Genomic DNA, 20,145 nt, shown 5'->3' with positions numbered 1-20,145 from the left:
TACAGCTTTCCCAAAGCTATTGATAAACACTACACAATTTGGATAAAATTGTCTGTGATAAATAAATTCAAAGTTAATTTGAATATAAAGAGCCTAGTATTTAGATTATTTATTTTTATACCTAGAAACTAGTTTTGTTAACGTATGTATTTTGTATTAAAACTAGTATTTATAATGTTAACTAACATAGAAAGTAATAACATCGTGAAATGCTTTACATTTGTTTAGTTTTTTAAAAGCAATATAATACTAAGTATATTTATAACTAAGCAAATTATTTAGAATTATACGCTTCAAACTAATCTACCAAATAAAGTTTTACAATGACAATTTATTCCTTTATTCTTGCCAAAGATATTTAGTTACATACAAGCTGTCGCCCGCGACTTCGTCCGCGCGGAATTAAAAAATAACATAATAAGTACCCTATGTGTTCTTCTAGACTGTGTTCTACATCTGTGCCACTTTTCATCAAGATCCGTTGAACGGTTCCGGAGATACCTTCAAACAAACATCCATCTATCCATCTAAATATTTGCATTTATAATATTAGTAAGATATCAGACAGGACTTTAAGTATCAAACCGTACGCTCAATGAACTCTACTATTGGTAGAGTTTCGATTGTCTTACTTGTGTCAGATGGTGGTACTGACAACTATGTGCAAACAATCTTTAAAAAAAATTAAGGAAAGTACTCATAATGTCAGCTCTATAATTAGTATTACATTTCTCTTTGATATTACAGAGGTAAAGTAGAGTCCATTCATGTCAGATATCCAGGGGTGGAAGTTTCAAAGAAATCAGCAGTCATATGCATATTTGAGTTCGTATATTTGAAGCAGTTTCCAAACTACTTCTTAGCTCATCAAATCAAAACTTTTCGAGAGCAGCAAGTTTTAATTTAATAAGTTTTGATTGCAGTACATATATCATTTTAGTAGCTAACTTTAGACGCTGTAAGTTAATCCCAAAATATAAGATTATAACTGGCAGATCTATTGAATACGTAGTTACATTCTATTATAAAAAAAATCCAACCATCCATCCAAACACCTTTAAAATATTAGGTTTACTGCTTTTTATCTTAATCCATGAAAAATATGAGTTCAAATATTAACTTACCACAACTTCGCATTCATTTATGTAAAAAAAAAAATTATGTTATTTGAGACAATTCTACAAATAAGAATTGTCTTCATATGTATTCCTTACGACCAGTTTATTTTAAATGCAACCTTTTTATACTCGTTTCTTCCAATATTTTTTAAATTGTACACTTTCAGTCGTATACAATCATTGTTTCGTTTTTTAGTGAGACGAAGAAAAAATAAACAGCCTGATTCTTTAATAAAGCAACCTTAACATAAATACCAATTATTTTTATTTAAAAATATCGGTACCAATCTCGTTTATTACCATAATTTTATTTTTTTAATATTTAGCACAAGAACCTTGTTTTCTTTGTAAGTATATTCGTCAGTGTTTATCGAACAAACACCGTTATTTGGTCTCATAACATCACTAATTGCACTAAATATAGAAACATCACTTAAAAGTGTTTAAAAATACAGTATTCGTTAACTGTACTTCATCGAAAAACCTTTTTCACTTTTTTATTACATTTTAATAAAGAAATTGAATTATTACACACGAGAAGTAAAAGTAGTAAGTATAGGTACCCAACCCAATGCACATATTTATGAAATAACTAGCGGTCGCCCGCGATACCGTCCGCGCGGAATTTAAAAAAACATAATTAGTAGCTTATATGTCCTTCCACTATGTTCAATATGTACGCCGAATTTCGTCGAGATTCGTTCAACCGTTCTGGAGATACCTTCAAACAAAGATCCATCGATCAATCCAAACATTATTTATAATGTTAGTGCAATTAACGCGTGATAAAGTTTTTATAGCATTGCGTTTGTTCTCTTAATCTGACTTTTTACCATTAAACGATACGCATAAGCAACGATAAGCATTTTATGCTGTTTTCTTTTTTAAATCTTATCAAACAGAGACCAAATCATCTTTAATGCATTCGTTTCGTAAATTTTTCTCCAATCGTAACAGATAATTCTTTTAAAATTTGCAACTTTAAAGTGATGCAATAAGTTCTGCAGCGAACCTGCATTACATCTGCAGCAAACTTTATTGCAATTTGCAACATCACGACTTTAAATCATTTGTGTAAACTGTCTGTTCACTTCGTTTATTTTAAGTTAATGTATTTATTTCGGTACCTTGTGCGAGTTATGTCAAACCTTAATTAATCATTATCGACAGGAATATAACAGCTTTTTTAAATAACTACACAAAAAGTTACTTACGGGTAAAGAAAACAAAAATAGAAAAATGTATCATGTTTATTAACGTTACAAGAATATAATTTTGTCAATATAAATATAGGTTTTTATATTACTCAAGTAATCAATACAAAATAAGTACTAAATAGGTATTGTTGTTTTAATGTTTGTAACAATTTAAAAAATGATAATAAAAACTATATACAATTATTTGTTAATCAAGTTACAAACTAAGTTAATGGTAAGATACGGCTTGGGTACATGAATATTAATGGCAAGTGAATTGAAGCAAGATATTCCTTGAATGTTATAAATGATTATTTACTTAATTGGTTAAACAAAATTATAATATACTGTTTGCAAACATTGACTGGGTTACAAAGCACGTAAGTTACTATCCTTTCTTAAAATAATTGAGATTAAAATTGTTTAAATCGTTGTAGTACCAAATGAAAAATATTTTAAAATGTTAGTGAATATTTCTAGACATTTATTTCAAGATGGCACTCAACAATATATCGATGTATTCGTCTTTTTATTCAATACCTATATTTAAGTACAATGCCTAGTATTAAGAAATGTTTAACATCACAAAATTTCATTGTACAGACTAGTTTTATATTAATCGAATTAATAAATAAACAATTTAACAAATAAAATGGGATACAGTCTTAAAAAGGTCCTACGTAAGAAAATATATTTGTATCATGTTAGGATTAAATTGTAAGTAATAAAGAGTAATTTCTATTTACAAAAATCTAAACAATACTGACTAATGCATGTAACAAGTTACTTACTTGTCGTTGCTTTCAATATCAAAATTATTATGTCTCAACTTAATCTATTCTTTTTATCTTTTATTGTTTTATAAAAAAAAATATTACGTAAGTATGTAAATATCAAAATATTCCCTCTTTCAGTCATCATCACATTCATTCGCCTTGGGCAACTGATCCAAACAATCTCCATTCACTATATACTACTTAGATAGTTCAACCTACCATGGTGCATGGAGGTTTAGTTCCTTTTACAAGCATACACACTGAGCGCCAAGCTAAGTTGAATCATCTACGTGTACCTTTAACACATCCAAAAAGCTGTTCTTTAACGATAACATCAGGCTTTAGTACCCTTAGGATTTCTTAGTACCAAGGCAACAGGACCGGCGGGCAACGATTTCAAAGCTGCCCAAGCTTGGGTTCGCGTGAATGTCTCCATAGACTGACCCCCAGCGGAAAGAAGTTCTGCACCGACAAGAATACGACCGCTTTGAGCAGCCGCGCCACCTAGAAAATAAAAATAAAATTGTTAAATTATCTTAAATGATAAAAGAGATATCAATAATTTGATTTAAGATTACCATTAAACTTAATAATAATCTCTAGAGAACAATGTCCGACATTAATTTTCACATAAAGATCGAGCAATAATAAAGTTCAAAAAATACCTGCAAACAGTTTTTTGATAGTCAAAGGCCGGTCACCGTGCGGCGAATCCCGACCACCGTCTAAGCCGAAACCGAGTCCTGTCCCACCGCCGGCTTTCTCCAGTATTACAGTAACTATATCACTGGAGCTATCTTCTTTGACGGGTACTTCGTCCCTCTTATGACGATCCTTCGACTCCGCTGTTAAGATAAAAGCATAATGTTAAGACCGAATTGTATTATAAATGGTTTCTTCTTTCATCATTTCTATTGTTAGATTTCATATTGTACCTTTTTCAGAGCCGCATCCCGTTTTACTGTCGTTTGTTGCGGTTTCATCCTCAATTTCAATAATTACTTCAGAACGTTGTTCCTGTGAACAAAACGAAAACTTAGTCCAATATACTAATAACATTTACTCGCCTGAATGTGATTGAGGCTAACTGTTGTATTTTTTCGTAGTAAAATACCTTAAGAATTGTGACTGATTGCGCGTGCGTAAGACCTATCATAGTACAGCCATTTATGGCTTTAATTTTTGCTCCTCTCTTCAGACCTGCTTTTGCTGCTACACTGTCAGCCAAAACACGATGTACCTAAAATATATAAAAATTACTCAATATTACATAGAACATACGATTGATTACTAATTAATTTAATTTAAAATATTTTTAACAACAATATACAAGTACTTTTTTTTCATTTTTGAAATACTAACCGTAACGTCCTTTGCTTCGCAATCTGTGCCCCCAGCCAGTATAACTCCTACGCCCGAGCCAACTGCTTTCTTCAGCCTGATTATGGAAGTCGAAGTCTTGGACTGATCATTAAGTTTGTTGTCAATTTTGTTATTACTCACTTCTTTTTTATTGTTAATAATTTTATCAGACTTTTCATAAGCCAATAATGGCTTCACATTATCGACAACGTCAATATTGCTTGTAACAGTTTTCTTTGTCGTTACGGTTTCAATCTCTTTCCTTTTTTGAACCTCATTGTTTCTCTGCACGGATTGAGTGTACGAGGCTAAGTTATTTGATTTATTTTCATTGGAATATTCTGAATTTGCTTTTTTGAATTCTTGGATATTTTTTTCTTTGCTAAGTTTAGACCCCTCTTCAATTTTCGAAGGTTCGTAGATATTTTCATTTTGTTTACTCTTGTTAGAAATACTTGAGTTTCGTTTCAATCGTGAAGCTTTGTACTCAGTTTTCCTGTTTCTGGCATGAGCATCATCGTCGGTGTCAGAATCGGATTCCGCGATTACTTTGTTACGTCGTCTGGTCTCGCCTTTATTCGTTATAGCACTCACCGAAGATGTGAGTGTAGAAAGACGTTCAGACGATTTCAGTGTAGGACTAGGAGATCTGTTGTAAGACTCATGTGAGAATTTCGTTTCAACGACTGGTGATTTCAGATTTATATCTCTTCCGCTCCTACATTTAGCTGAAGCTAGGATATTTCTTCTATTTATGGTATCTACGTTGTAAACTTTTGAAACTTTTCTCTTATCTGAGTCAGCAACAGAACTCTCAAGCGAACTGCAGCTCGCTTGTGATCCAGAAGTGGCGGCAGATCCTGCCGAAGAACTGAGAGATATGTTAGTGTCTGAAGATACAGAACGGCAAACTTTACGTTTGATAAATTCCTCGCCATTCTTCTCTGTATTAGAAGATTTAGAAGGAATTTCTGACTTAACGAGGGAGTAAGATGTGTAGTGTGAAATTCTTGGGGAAAGGCGAGAGCTATCCGATTCTATAGCGTCAACGTGATGCATAGGCGAGGATGCTGACGATCGATAACTTGACTGGGCTGAACTCAATGCAGACTCATTGTCACTGTCAACAATTTCGGTTGTAGTACATATTTTGATTTCAACATTCTTGTAATCACGAATGTCACCTAAAGCATTTTTGTAGTCTTTAATAGGTGATTGCAAAAGGCTTCCCGATTCCAATGTGCTTCTCATAGATTTTGCGAGGTTAGGCTTGTTATATGATTTATTTTGAACGTCGATTCTCTCTAAAAGTTTCCTTTCGGGCGTAGATTCCTTAGAAAGTGACGAGGGACTGTACACTTGCAAGGATTTCCTTTTAAAAGCAGGTGAGTATTTAGGTATGTTATTTGGCAAGAAATTCGTTTTCCATTTATTTTCGTTTACACTTAACGATCTTGTCATTGTCAAATTATCTTTTTTATAAGTATCGTTTTGATTGTATTTTAAAATGAACGGTTTAGAGATGGAATCTTTTACTTTTATTTCAGGTAGATCTACGATCGGGGAATGAACTTCTGGGATAACAAGTCCACGAAGCTTTGATAAAGATTTTTTTCTTTGTTCTATAATATGTTCTAGCTTATGAGCCGTTACATTTTTGTTGCTAGTATCATCACTTACACTACGACTGTGATATACACTACGACTAAAAGATGCATCAACAGAGGACGGTAAAGTCGTTGTACTTCCGTAGAACAGGGGCATTTTTGTAAGCTCGGAATGTGAGAATCGGCTATTTTTGACTTCCGTATTACTTATTTCGAGTGCTCCAAGCACTTCTGGCCGATCTGTATGTCTCTTATAAGATCGGGGCGTATCATCCAAATTATCTGTAGACTTCGTCAAACGTCTGTCCAATGTAGAGACTTCAGAAAAACTGTTTGAGTAAGATGGTGTATTTTTTCTTAATGTTGATTTAGTTCTAACTGGCAGTGTTCCACACTTATCCAGGCGATCAGATGAAGCTGCGAGGTCATTAGAGAACATGGCAATTTTATCTTTAACGCTAGCTTCGCTTCTGGCATCTTGTGTTCTTGATAAATATGATAATCTTGGACGCGTTGTTCCAGTATACAAGGCTGGTGGAAGTCGAGGTGGCAGTCTCGTTGGCAGATCTGGAGCCTTGTCTACCGCGTCAGAGGGAGTCTCCACACCGTCAGGAGGTTGTCGAGGACAAGTAGGAAGGGGTGTTTCATCGTTTGAAAGACTTTTATCTTCTGCATCACTCTTGTGGATGCGATCTGAAAAAGAAAATGAAATTTTTAAGTAAGTAAGAAAAGAAGTATTGAGTACAGAAGCTGCAGTATGCAATCACAAAAATAACAAGTAGATATCTTTTATAACTTTGTCAAGGTCACCACCAATTTTTTTTCCATAATTACCCATGCTAACAATGAAATCACCAATTCAATTTAAATTTGATAGTATGGCCTATTACATTACTTCCTATTTCTTCCACAAGTTTACCGCTACGGTTAAAAGTGGGAATAATTATCACTTTATCAATTTCCAGGCTATAATTAAATTACAAGGCGTTCGTATAATGATTTGAATCTATGACTTGCACGCTCGTACTAATAGAATTATTCGAATTCATTGCACTAGACATATTGTTTGCGCAACTAATATTGACGATATAAAACGCAGTACAACATAAATCACTAGTTTCCTATTACAGTTGACCAACTTATTAGCCAACGTGATGCGTCATGTATTTTATCATACTTTATTAGTCACAAAGTTTAATTTAAGGTTTTCATTGACTACAAACTACGATAATAAAATAACCCTCCTCGTAAAACTGGTTAAACATGTTCATCATGATTCTACAGATGTTAATTAGCAAGAATTAATCGAGCCAAATATCTAAGGCTTCCGTTCGAACGATATGCTGGAATAGTTATCATTAAATTAATATTATTAAAACGTTAAAAATTGCCACATTTACAATAGCTATTTTTATTTAGATTTACCTTCTTTTTCTTCTTCTATCGGATGTAAAAAATGTGTGTGACGCACTTTAACAATACTGTATGTTTTCGTATCCAGCACTATAATTCGTTTTGTGTACATTATTTAAATATATTGTAGAAACTAGTATAGAACGCGACTATACTCTTCCTGATAATACATATTTCTCGAGAATTTATACAAAAATATCTGTCCCGAAGCATACGGCACACTTCAATGTTTGAACAGCTGTCGAATTCTGAAATTCTACATTGTTTCGACCATTTTCAAATAATTCAGCAAACCACTCTCAAAGGCTAAATTAAAGCGAGGCATTGAATTAATTTATTCAGTTGTATAAAAATTATAATGAAAGAAAATTCGTTTACGTTAAATTTTAAGAATGTAGGTTAAACAGTTACGGTATTGTTATTTCATGATGTTTGTAATAATATAGATGAACTAATAAGAAGCCTACGGGAGTACTCGAGCTAAGTATACTGTTAAAAAAGCTCAGGTTGAGCGCACTTGACGCTTCGCCAACTTAAAAACACCGTGAAACTATGGCTGCCTTTTCAAGGCACGCAGTTAACGCAAATAAATGTAATTACCATCGTCATAAACACCTTTGTAATTATGCGATCTTAAGTCGGGATTTAAGTTATGAAAATTTTATGTACATATTAAATTATGTTTATATCATTTCTATATTTGTCTGATTTATATTACTCCTCGTATATAGAAGAAAGAAGATAGGATAATTAAAAGAAAAGAACGGATTACAGAAAGATGTGTCTATTACTCAAATTACTTATCACGGTGGCAATAAGAAATTCTTAGTTAGTTTGTTAGACTCGTTGAGTAAATTATTTTTTTTATTTCGCATATTTTCATAATTCACAACATATTTTATACATATTATTTTCGTTACGTTATATACCTTCTTCGATTGAAAAATACATGGTTACAGTATTTCCAATTTCCTGTTTCCGAACAACATAACTCCTTTCAATATTTATTTCCGATGTAAAATAAAACGAATATAATATGAAAATCGTTGTTTTTTAAAAGCGAAAACTTTCTATTCTTAAATTGTAATTATTTAAATAACAGCATAATAAATTTGTATTTTTCACAAAGCTTATAATAATTATATATATAATATGTTTTTTTATATATATCTTTTCTTTAATTTGTTGATTATAGTGTTAATATTAAGATCCTTATAATTTAGAAAATGCCAAATTTATACACCAATTTTGTAAACGTTTTTTATTAGCCTGTATTCAGTAACTAAAAGTGAAATTAACAAATTCTCTTATCTCAGTTGACCGATGTTAATATTATTATGTCTTATGCAAAGTATTAAAATTGGCTTGAACTTATTTTAAAGATAAAAAATATGTATTCTAATTTCAAACGTGGTCATCGCAGATTTTCTTATTTAATCGTGTAGCTGTTATGGCATACACTTTTACAAACATCTTATTTCATATACGAACCGTGGAGCGACATAGAGCGTCTGGGCAACTTCCGTATGTCCAACATTGTGGGAGCTTCTCAGGCAATAGATCCCAACTCGATCGTCATTTGCACCAATTCATAACACAACACTTTCATTTGTCAAACTCGTTTTCGGTTCTTGTTCATTCATAAAGCATTTACTTTCATCACGTCTTCGGGAAAAATGTACAAAAACAATGATACGAGCGCACCGTGAGAACAAAAGTCGATTCGGTTTATTTATTCGGCGCCGGTATGATGTCACAGAGACCGAGGCGAGCGAATCGAGTCGCGGAATCGCAACGTTTCGATTAACGACTGAAATAACTGTTATTTAACATGGGGTAGGTGGTGCGCGCGCGCACATTGACGGCGGAGCGGCGACGCGAGCGCGGGACCGCCGCGGCGGGGCTCGGTGCACTGAGTCGCCGCCGCGCCGCCGCCGCCACCTCCGCCGACTTGCAGAATTTTGCAGCGTCGCCGCCCTTGACGGGGGCGTTGCTCTCGCCAGGGACGGATCGCGCTGCGCACGCGACTCCCCCGCGCGTCCCTCGCCACCTCGCGTCCCTCAAATCCCTCGCCTGCCTCGCATCCCTCGCCCCACCCTGGACCTTGTAATCGAAGAACTTAGCTTTACGGCCTCAACATTTTCTTATGAGTTATCATTATGTACGACCGTTAAACTATAAGCACGACACGAGGGCAGGTGTTTGCAACCGACTGTGAATTACGGCAATTTTAAAATATGATTTCAGTTGAGGTTTTTTTTTTCAGTATACCTCTCTATGACATTTAATAGTCATTTGGGTATTACATCTAACTTTACAAAGGAAAGATATGTTACTACAAATACATTACATCATTATTATTAATTTGTTAACATTTATGGATTCAATAAGTATTGCAGGAAAAGACGTAAATGTCAAGCCTCGAACAGGTTATATCATAAATAAAAGGTTGAAGCTTTTAAAAGCTTCTGTCTTTATGTTAAGTAAACTTTTAAAACGTTTTTATTTAATTACTTGTATTTGTGGCAGAATATTGATTTTATTTTATATTAAGTTGGATATTAAAAAAGCAATATTTTCGATACCAATTCGAGCTTTTAATCTTCATTAGATAGGTAAAAATACATACATATGTCATAATATCGTTTATCTGACGAAAATAATAATATCTAAAATCCTTTTATGTACCTATATTTATTATTTCTTTTTTCTGAGAACGCGTATCTGCAAGCGAGCTTTGTAATTCTTATCTGTTTTTTTAAATTTCGAGATAAATTTACTTGCATGTAATTCTTCATTTTTAATTAAGAAATAATCATGAAATATTAATATAATATTACTTATATAAATCAAATAATTCGTTATGACCCACTTAACTCACATTAAATATAGATTATTATAAAACTATATGTGATTTAATGTAACTTGACCGAAGCGATACGTAACTTTTTAATTAACAACATATAAATAACTACTAAGCATACATATAAATGGCCTAGTCACCCCTAACTTAGGTTAGGCTCCGGCTCCTCGGTGGGGACGTATAGTGAGCTGATGATGATACATATAAATAAGCCTACTCCTAGCTGCACACGTATGTTGACTGATAATTATTGTTTTCAAGTCCTAAGTTATTTGGTAAATTGGCTAGTAGTTGGCCAGTGTCCGTGTATGTCAGGGTCGAACCTACGCCCTTAGCTGCGCTCTACTTCCGCTACAACATTCTCAAGCTAATCACTGAAGCGGAATAAGTGAATGCTACTCCTATATGTAACTCGTATCAACTTCAAGGGCATTCGTACATGTTAAAAAGTATAACCTAAACTTATTAAGATTAATCGAAATTAAATATTTATAAAGTACCAATTAAAAGTTCTTTAAGTTTGCTAATAATAACCCGATAAATAAATCAATGGTAAGTTAATATTAAGTACCAATAGAGATCAACATCTCCATACAATTGGATTAAGTTTGCACATCTATCATTGATGTTTGCAACAAAAAAGATGTTGATTGTTCGAGGCTGTTTTGTTTTAGAGTATACCAACATGATTATATCACGGATCCTGTAATATCTTAAAAATGTTATTACAATAAGGTAGGTAAAGCTATACGGATCTCTGGCGCGCTTTCTTTCGCATCGGAGGTATGAGAAAAGCTAGCTGCGAGGAATGCACCGGGTGACGTCGCGGCCGCGGAGGCTGGAATGCGCCCGAGCCTCCGCCGCCCGCCCCGCGCTCTGCATCCCGCACCCCGCGCCCCGCACCCCGCGCAATCCGGACACTGCCTTCAAACCGCACCGACGTGTTTGCGGACTTGTTTGCACATTTTTTTACATTCCCTACCTTTTATTAAACACTTTTATATGTTCAATTTATGATTCTAGTCTAGCGGAGAGCTTAAAGCTAATCCCGACAGACGGGCGACTTGCTCTCGCCAGGTTTATCCTGGCGGAGGATTACCGCTTAACGTCTATTTTTACGGCTCGAGTTTTAATTTGTTATTTGTTAAAAATATTTGCAATTTATATTACCTATTTCATTTCATTTTATTAATAAATATTTTATAGTGTAAATGATATTGACAATTTTAATGCAATAAATATTGTTACAATATATAGATTTAATTTTTATTATAATAGATGGGAAAGGGAAGTCAAACGAAACCATGTTTTAAAAACCTATCCAACAATCTCTTCTTAAAATCACAATCCAAGAACGCACCTATGAAACGGATAACTGAAAGAAAGTGCAATCGATTTCACTTTCAAAACTAAATTAACTTTCTCCAGCGACACGTCTTACGTAATTATAAAATAAAACATTCAAAATAGCCGCAGTCATATCGTACCGTAAATAAAGGTCAAAATGCACTTCGATACGTCAAACACTGGACGTTAAGCGAGTATTGAATAGAGAGGACAATGTGTTTATTTTTAAATTATTAAAAACTCGATTTATTCGAAAGGTTGTATGATCAAGGCTTATGTAAGATCTGCACGTCCGCGTGCAGTCATTTAGATACTTTTTATTTGATTGGTGTCGCATATGGTGAATGGCAGAGGCACAACATACGTATACTATAACATCAAACAAACTGCTCCTGCGGCATGCGGGCCGACTGAAGCCGGACGCCCTGGAATTCACCAAACCATATTATGCCGAACATCACAAACCCCTTTGTTTCAGTTTTATTGAATTTACAACCTTAAGGTCTAAGAGGTTAGATGCAAATTTCCAAGAATCTCACAATGTCCAGATTTAAAGTGGTTTTTGTTAGGACTTCAAGGAAATACCACGACTTCAATTTCAAACAGTAGCCGGATAAGTGGTTTTAGCACATCGAAATGCTGGCCCTCTTGCGTTCACGTCTCTGTTGAATTACAGTTTTTATTCGACTGGAAATACTTTCGCGAATATGCAATTATAATTCACTTTATATTTTTGTTTCAGTCAATTACGAATTAAAAATAAATTAAGCATTCACTTCGATGTTTTATTAAGTTTTAATGGTAAACGAATAAAGCTATTGGGAAATAATATAAGTCAATTTTATATCGGATTAAAAGAAGCTTTCTTACAGTTTTCCATTTGGAAATATTTAATACAACCTTCCTTATAGTTTTAAAACTTAAACAAAATAGTTACCTTCAGAAAGGACAAAATATGTTTTCTTTTAAAATATTCATAATAGAGTATTGTAACAGATGGTGTGGTCATCGACATTTTTAAGGTCAAGCCAACTATATGCCAGTTTTATTATTACATTTTGCATTCCATATTATGTAAACTAATAATACAATTGATCAAGGTAAAAAAAGAATCGTTTAGATTTGTACAAAAATTGGCAACCACATTTTTCCAATCAAAAAGAATAGAATTCAAAATATGGAAAACATTGATGTATAATACCTTCCACAAGTTTTGCATTTTGTGAAAAATATTCTTTGCTGCAAACAAAGTAAATATTGATTTAAACTCTATATTTGAGTTTATATTTATTCTGAAATTATTATTTAAAATATTAATTAAAATACATTCGATATAAATGCACCAGTTGAGATTCAATGCATTACGACATTTGCGAAGAATGAACAGGTGTGACGGCGGCGGCGAGTCGGCCAGGGCTCGGGGCGAGCTGCGCGGGCGCAAGGTGCACTTTCACGAATCCAAGCCAACAAGGATTCATAAACTTATGTATACAAGCTCCGGTGGAATGCAATAAAAATAAAGTTTCTCTAACAAAACCACGTAACCTATCGACAAATTTACATACCTCTGCATAATTTCGCAATACTTTTATAATCGACATTCAAAACAAGTTCTTGAAGCATATTAATAGTGTAGAGCTGTCTCTTTGGTACTTATGTGCTCTATATTATTAAGAATTCAATAAATTAATGGTTTAATATAGTGACTACAAGAGGCTGTAGCTTACAATTCAACGTTCGAATACAGTTTTAAATCATGATTAACAAATTAAGTTGAAAATTTTCAATAAAATAGTTAAGTACTCTAATTGTTTTCTTATAAAATCTGCGATAGTGATAAGCTCATGAAAATTAAATTTAGTTTTGCTTTGCTTGTCAATACAATACCGAAACATATTTAAACTTATTGTTGTTAAGCGTCTTGTCGAAATTGTGGTCAATGATTCATCGTATTCACCATCCGAGGAATGTGATTGATACTTTCCGACCAGGTTGACATCCGGACACTCCGAAATTGGAAGTAGATAATAACTGTTTGGTTATAACAACTTTATTTTTATCTTGAACATAAAAGAAATTTCGACCTCATTGCTGTTAAACATAAAAATTGTCAGCAGAATATTATGTAGGTTACGTTGCTGGTGATTATGCTGCTATAAATTAGTTGAATCTTTTTCGTATTCAGTAGAATATGAAGATATTCGTATTAGCACTTATCTTACTAGGAAAAATTTATTAAGCGTATATGTATATGTCTGTGATGTAAAAAAGCTTTAGTATTTTACTTTAATAACTTCTATTATTTACATGTGAGATAGACAATATGTACGATATCCATTTCCGTGTTAATTATAATAAAAAGAAAAAAATATGCAAAATATAAAAGCATAACTGTACCTTCCCAAAAGTTTCTTTCGAACGAAGATTTTCGAGTTTTCGTTTCATCTTTCTTCACGCTTTTTCTGAAACAAAAAAAAATACTTTCACTCGTTTGCAAACGAAAAGATACAATACTTAAAGAGAACTTTATTATATCAAAGATGTAAAATAAACAAGAATGTAAAACCATTAGATTACCGTATCATAAAAACTAAATAAGATAACTACAACAGATAAAATACACCTGCCGTTATAAAATGGCAACGTAAAACTAACAATAATAATGACAGGTAACATTTGATAACGCTCAGCAAGTTAACAGCGATGTCGTCACGGCCACCGGAAGTAGGGAAGTGCTAGTAAAGTCACAAATGTCGCTTGATACGCCCTCCGATTCGACAGGTTGAAAAGAACAAACTAAGAAACTATTGTCTATATGAATATTAAAGAGATGTAACTCAGTATAAAGCAAGCCAATGTAATAGTTCAAAGTTTTTTTCAATTAAGTAATAATTCATATAAAATTCATTGTTAACATAAATCGAAGTTAATCTTGAAGCATAAATTGGTACTTTAACCTCTCAGCTATTACGTTTTCATATCATTCTGTACATAGAAATACAAAAGGTTTGTTGTCCAACACTTACATTTATTGTTATTGTGTGCTTTTCTTATCTTATTTGAGATTTAGGAGACGTTGAACTCAAATGTCAGACTACGTGTTGTAGGTAAAGACTGAAATCGTAAAGTGAGTCACGTTTTCAACACCATTTCAGTGTGGCAAGTCAACTATATTTGAACAAATAACCTGCTACCTAACTACCATCACCATCATTTGATCATTTTATTTAACACACGCCAGATATTTCCTTACTGTTTTTTGTCAATCAAAAATACCACCATAGTTATTTGAAACCTTGCCTCAATTCTATAATGGCTGCATAAAATAACACGCGCGTGATCACGAAGTGACAGATATTCATGAAATGTTGAAAATGTAAATTCATAGCTGTCTATTGCCGTTAACAAACAAATCGAATCTCAAACATCCCTGGAGAGAACAAACACGGCCTGACCATACAAAGTTACGTTGTGATGCGGGAATCGAACCGACGACCCGGATACTTCTAGCGCTGGGCAATCTGGGTCGTCGAATGTTTGCAATGCTCGCTCAAAGTCCGGCGACGGCCGTGAAGAATTCAACACGAGATCGTTGAACTGACTAACTGCCTATCATCTATTGCCAAACAAGAGTTTACAATTTTTCCGTGAAGTCATCGAAATTGATAGTAACCTACATACTCATATTGCGAATATCACTACTGCGAAACATTTGGCCAGTAATCGATTCAACACATTCAATTATCCAAATACACGTGCGTACATTTGAATAGTGTACTTCATGCAATATTCTTTATTACTGAACTTATTCTTCTGGTCAATATTTTTATTTAAGTTTAATAATTAAATGAAAGCCAGGTCTTACCATATTTGAAAAAGCTTAATTATAATTTGTTCTTGTTATTTTAAAATGCACTAAATCTTAGTTTAATAATAACTATTGTTATTTCTTGTATAATACCGAGAAACACATCTGGTGTTACATATGACGAACTAAAGAAAAACTGTCTTTTTAAGTACGTTGAGATGTCTCTCAAGAGCTGTTATTTATTTTGAGATATTGTACAGACAACTTTCTAAACATATAATGAAGCGGGCATTTAGTTAGATTTATAGTTGCACCGTCAATAAATAAGTAGAATTCGTAACTGTAAACTAAATCTTATCCATTTAAAGTAACTCCAACCTTTATTTGATTTCTCGGTCATGCGAGAACCTAGATCTGACCGGCAAATCAAATGAACGTCGAATCGGACCGTTTGTTGAGAAATGTCAAAAAGGAATTCAAAGAGTTTATCAACTCGATATCTCATCAACAATTGCGGCGTCCATAAACTTGCTTAATTGATTATCTTGTTGCTAAATCGCAATTTACTCGACTCACCCGTGAAAAACGGATCCGATGATTCATCTTTTGCAATTAACAATTAATTTATGTTTTGCTCCTAGTAAAATTTATATTGTGTAATATAAATAATAATCAACAATAAGATAAGGATTTCCATCAACTCTTTTAGACACTCCCGGTAGAGGCTGAATTTAGACCAAGGCAAAGCTAGATTGAAATTATTTTTTTATTAAGGCTATAGTATATTTGGATATATTATCTACAAGACAGTTAGCTGCTGCAAAAAATATATATATTTTCATTAAAACTGAATTAAAAGTTTAATACAATTTAGTGAAATAAATTTGAAAATATTATATTCGTTTGCAGACTTTAAATTAGATCAAGAACGGGTTGTCGAGCTTCATTTCGTAAATGTCACGGTCCACACACACAGCTAATGACTAGATTCAGAATGTTATTGACATTCCAACGAAGCCTGAATTCCATTTTATTTATTTACATCAAATGTATAACGCCGAACCGAATGAGACATGTCTAATGTCTACGTATTTTTTGGAACACGTGTAATTTATTGGCGTATACTTTCTTTATGAGTTCTAATTACTATCTCTAAGTATTTTAGTAGGTTACTATAAATGCCTCCTATCACGGTACAACATAAATGATTTAATGACACGTGTATCTAGTGCAAGTATTTATTACAATAAATACTTTCCTTACACTATTATTATCGTGGGATATGCACGAGTAAATTTATGAAAGTTTTTAGAACAAGCCGTGGGTTTCTAAGACCAAAATACCCATTGAAAGCATATTGTTATCTCTATTTTGTCAAAGATAATAACAGGGATGACCATATGTTTTATGAAGAGATTTTAGTCTCAGAAACCAACGGTAAATATGGTAAGCTCGTTTAGCCAGAGTCGCAAAACACAATTGTTATCGGAAATTTGAGCAAATGTGTGAGTAAACAAATCATTAAAGATATTATGGTAGAGCCTATTAAGTAACTGTTCTTTATAAAATTATACAATATCCAATATATCAATATAACGGGTATTCCATTACATGAAGAAGTGAGAAGTGCTCAGTAAACCACAGCTAGAGCCTTGCATTTAATTTGTAACCAGAGACCTCGCAAACTCGCTATCAACGAACTCCTTTTATGAAGCGACGCCGTGAGCCGTAACAAAAATACAAAAACAAAATATTATCCTTTCATTCCGTGACTTTTGTACAAATAACATTTCCTTGTTTAAATATCAACAAGCTAAGTAATATGTGTAAGTTTATATTCGCTTACTTATCGCTAAGGAAAACTCGCAAACAAAGAGGTCAGCGTAACTTTGAACAGTTTTATGTATAGTCTGCATTCCTTGCAACAGCAAAGCGCGTTGCCTAATCGCTGCAGCTAGACATGCAAATTTTATTAATGCCATAATAAGCTAAAGTGATTTTCAACGAATTATGCCTTCTATGGGTAAGGTATCGCAATAGAGAATGTTGTAGTATAATAAGGATAAATAAAATGCAATCGACTCGCCGCGAAAGTCGCCATGTTGGATCGGGGCCTAACCTAGGTTAACCGCGTCGTGACTCCTCGCCTCCCGCGCCCCGCTTGCCTGCACCCCGCCCCCCGGCCGTCGCTCTCGGGAAACCTTCACGCTTGTGTTCGGTTACATCGTACCCGATTACAAAATCCGTTTCAACAAACTACACTTCCCAATTCAATAAATCCGAACGTTATTCAAGATTACGAATAAACTTTGTAAATGGGATTTTGTGAGCGATGAAGTCGTGCAATTTCACAAGATTTACATTAAATGTATTCGATACGATCTACAGTTTAAAGCTAATCTTTCCTGTAATTTTTTCCGTTGTTTCTTTGCTTTGAAATTAACATTTCTTCAAATTAACAATCAAAAATATTTCGTGTGTTGAAAGAACCTATACGTAATTAAACTAAGATTAAGAAGAAATTAAGTGGATCACACTCTAAATATCATCGTAGCCGCCATAGTTCAAATCGAATTAAAAGTTACATAAAAGTTCTAGGCGTTTGCAACTGTAGGATTTATAAAGAACTTTCTTCAAGATAAGGTTCGTGCTTTTAGAGCTATTATTTGAACCACATTAAATCTCATAAGTAACTTATGACTAAAAACATTAACAAGTTTCAGGAACGTTAAAATTTACTTCATCTATTTTGTCAAAGTCAAATACTTTAATATAAAGCTAATAGATATTGGTTTCTTGTGGTGTAAGGTAGTTTAAGGTGGGCGTTATATAATGGCGCTTAAATTGTTTCCGCATTGCAGTATCAGGCGATAGCTCACGCCGGGACTGTCCTGCGGAATGTGGGAACTATGTTTGTGTACACAACTACACACTCGATCATAAGCCACTACATAAATTCCGAGATATTATGTTAGCCATGTTACTATGTTTAATATAATCACATATTCTTTAAATATGGATGTAGGGATTGTTATCTGTACTAAGATAAGATGTCGGAAATTTATCTACATGCCATATTAGAATAAAATTTCGTGTCTTTCAACTGTTTAATCTCCTAAATACATCAATTTATCATCGTATACAGTATACTATGCAGATGATAAAACTATCCTAGGATTTGCGACAAGACGCTTAACGAGTTTGTTTTTCACTGGTGCTTTTGCACTGTATTTTTTTAATAAAGCTTTCACTTAATGCCTTTTACTTTTTCATAATTGGTCTTATCGATGAAATTAATTTTATACAGCTTATATAGTTTTAAAGATATTAGTTTTGTAGTCTTGAATTTTTATATTCACCATAACTAATTTATGGATTTTATACAGATACTATAGAAATTACTGGTAATATAAAGGAAGAAAGAGAGTTTTTGATATAAACATAACTTAACTTAAAATTTCTTTGCAAACATCCATGGAAAGTCCTTATAATACACGTAAAATGTACTCGCAATAAACATTAAACACTGTACATTTAATACTTTTCGCGTTTGATTGAACCTTAATATCATTTACAAACAACATGTCTGATTCCAGCATCAAGATAACAGTTCCAACATATCATATTAATCCTTGCAAAAACGTCTGTTAATCAGATTTGTTGATTTTATGTCGACATGTTAAATATTAATGCGCTGCCGCTTTAGTTTATATTCAGTTTTTGTTCGTCAAAATAATCTCGCTATTAATATCGATTGGAAAAACAGGTTACGATAATCTGACGTGCACGTTTATACCTTGACAGCGTTGATCGTGAACGCACTACCACAACCTTCCCTATTAGTGCACGGTTAGTTATAAATAGTTTATCGAATATATGGGTTTATGTGTGTAGACTGCCAATCATGAAACAGGCTACTTTTTTCTTTTACACGCACATCTTCCCACCGACTAGATAATATACCTTATATCACATCTATAAATAACCCAGTAAACAATGAAATAAAAACATTGTAAGTTTCTGCATTTCTATGCATGGAAATTTTGAAACGACAGTTATTGCACTTACTGAAATATTTACCTTTATCGTCGCTAAAGTTAATATAGGATGGCTTTAAAAAGGTAGTTAATATATCTCCCTTTTTTTCGTTCCTTTATATAAAAGGAAGACGTCGAATTCCATTGGTACTGTAAGCGATGAGGGAGCGATTAAAGAATTTTTATGCCTTGTATCCAGATGTCGCGGGAAACAAATGTTAAAAGTTAATCATAGTTATTTACTGCGAAGGCGTACTTGAGTCTTTATTTACAATGCCGAAGCTGTAATTACAAATAAGATCAAATTTAAAAGAAAATTACTCCTTAGTGAGTAAATTCTGAAGTTTTAAATAAAAACATAAGTTATGCAATAGATGAATAGAATATTTTTGTAAACATTTCGACGACATTTAGTTATAATTTTTGTTTCTGTTAATAGATATTTTTATTATTATATCATATTTTTCCATCCTTTGTGTCTGTCTCTCTTTCGACAAAACCACTTCACCTTTCCATCATTTCCTTATAAGAAAAGAGTGAGAAAGCGAAGAAGACTAATATTAGGTACTACAGTCATCAGGAGGAACGTGGAATTGCTTACGCCTGTCATCTGTGTGG

The 20,145-nt window shown here is 33.3% G+C and overlaps 1 protein-coding gene across 1 annotated transcript in view; it reads right to left on the bottom strand.

Moving 5' to 3' along the window:
- Positions 1–2,352: 2,352 nt before the first annotated feature.
- bbg (PDZ domain-containing protein big bang) overlaps positions 2,353–20,145 on the bottom strand; it is a 41,695-nt gene continuing 23,902 nt past the window's right edge. Inside the window, exons 3-8 of the mRNA XM_013321153.1 lie at positions 14,080–14,144; positions 4,453–6,752; positions 4,205–4,330; positions 4,026–4,107; positions 3,756–3,935; positions 2,353–3,594 (exon numbers count right to left, since the gene is read on the bottom strand). Coding sequence (XP_013176607.1) covers positions 3,425–3,594; positions 3,756–3,935; positions 4,026–4,107; positions 4,205–4,330; positions 4,453–6,752; positions 14,080–14,144 — 2,923 coding nt within the window. The 3' untranslated portion in view covers positions 2,353–3,424. The remainder of the gene's footprint in view (positions 3,595–3,755; positions 3,936–4,025; positions 4,108–4,204; positions 4,331–4,452; positions 6,753–14,079; positions 14,145–20,145) is intronic.

The sequence above is a fragment of the Papilio xuthus genome, unplaced genomic scaffold (genome assembly GCF_000836235.2).
Source record: "Papilio xuthus unplaced genomic scaffold, Pxut_1.1 DF825946.1, whole genome shotgun sequence".
In the NCBI taxonomy this organism is placed as follows: domain Eukaryota; kingdom Metazoa; phylum Arthropoda; class Insecta; order Lepidoptera; family Papilionidae; genus Papilio; species Papilio xuthus.
This window is presented reverse-complemented; position numbering and strand designations above follow the sequence as displayed.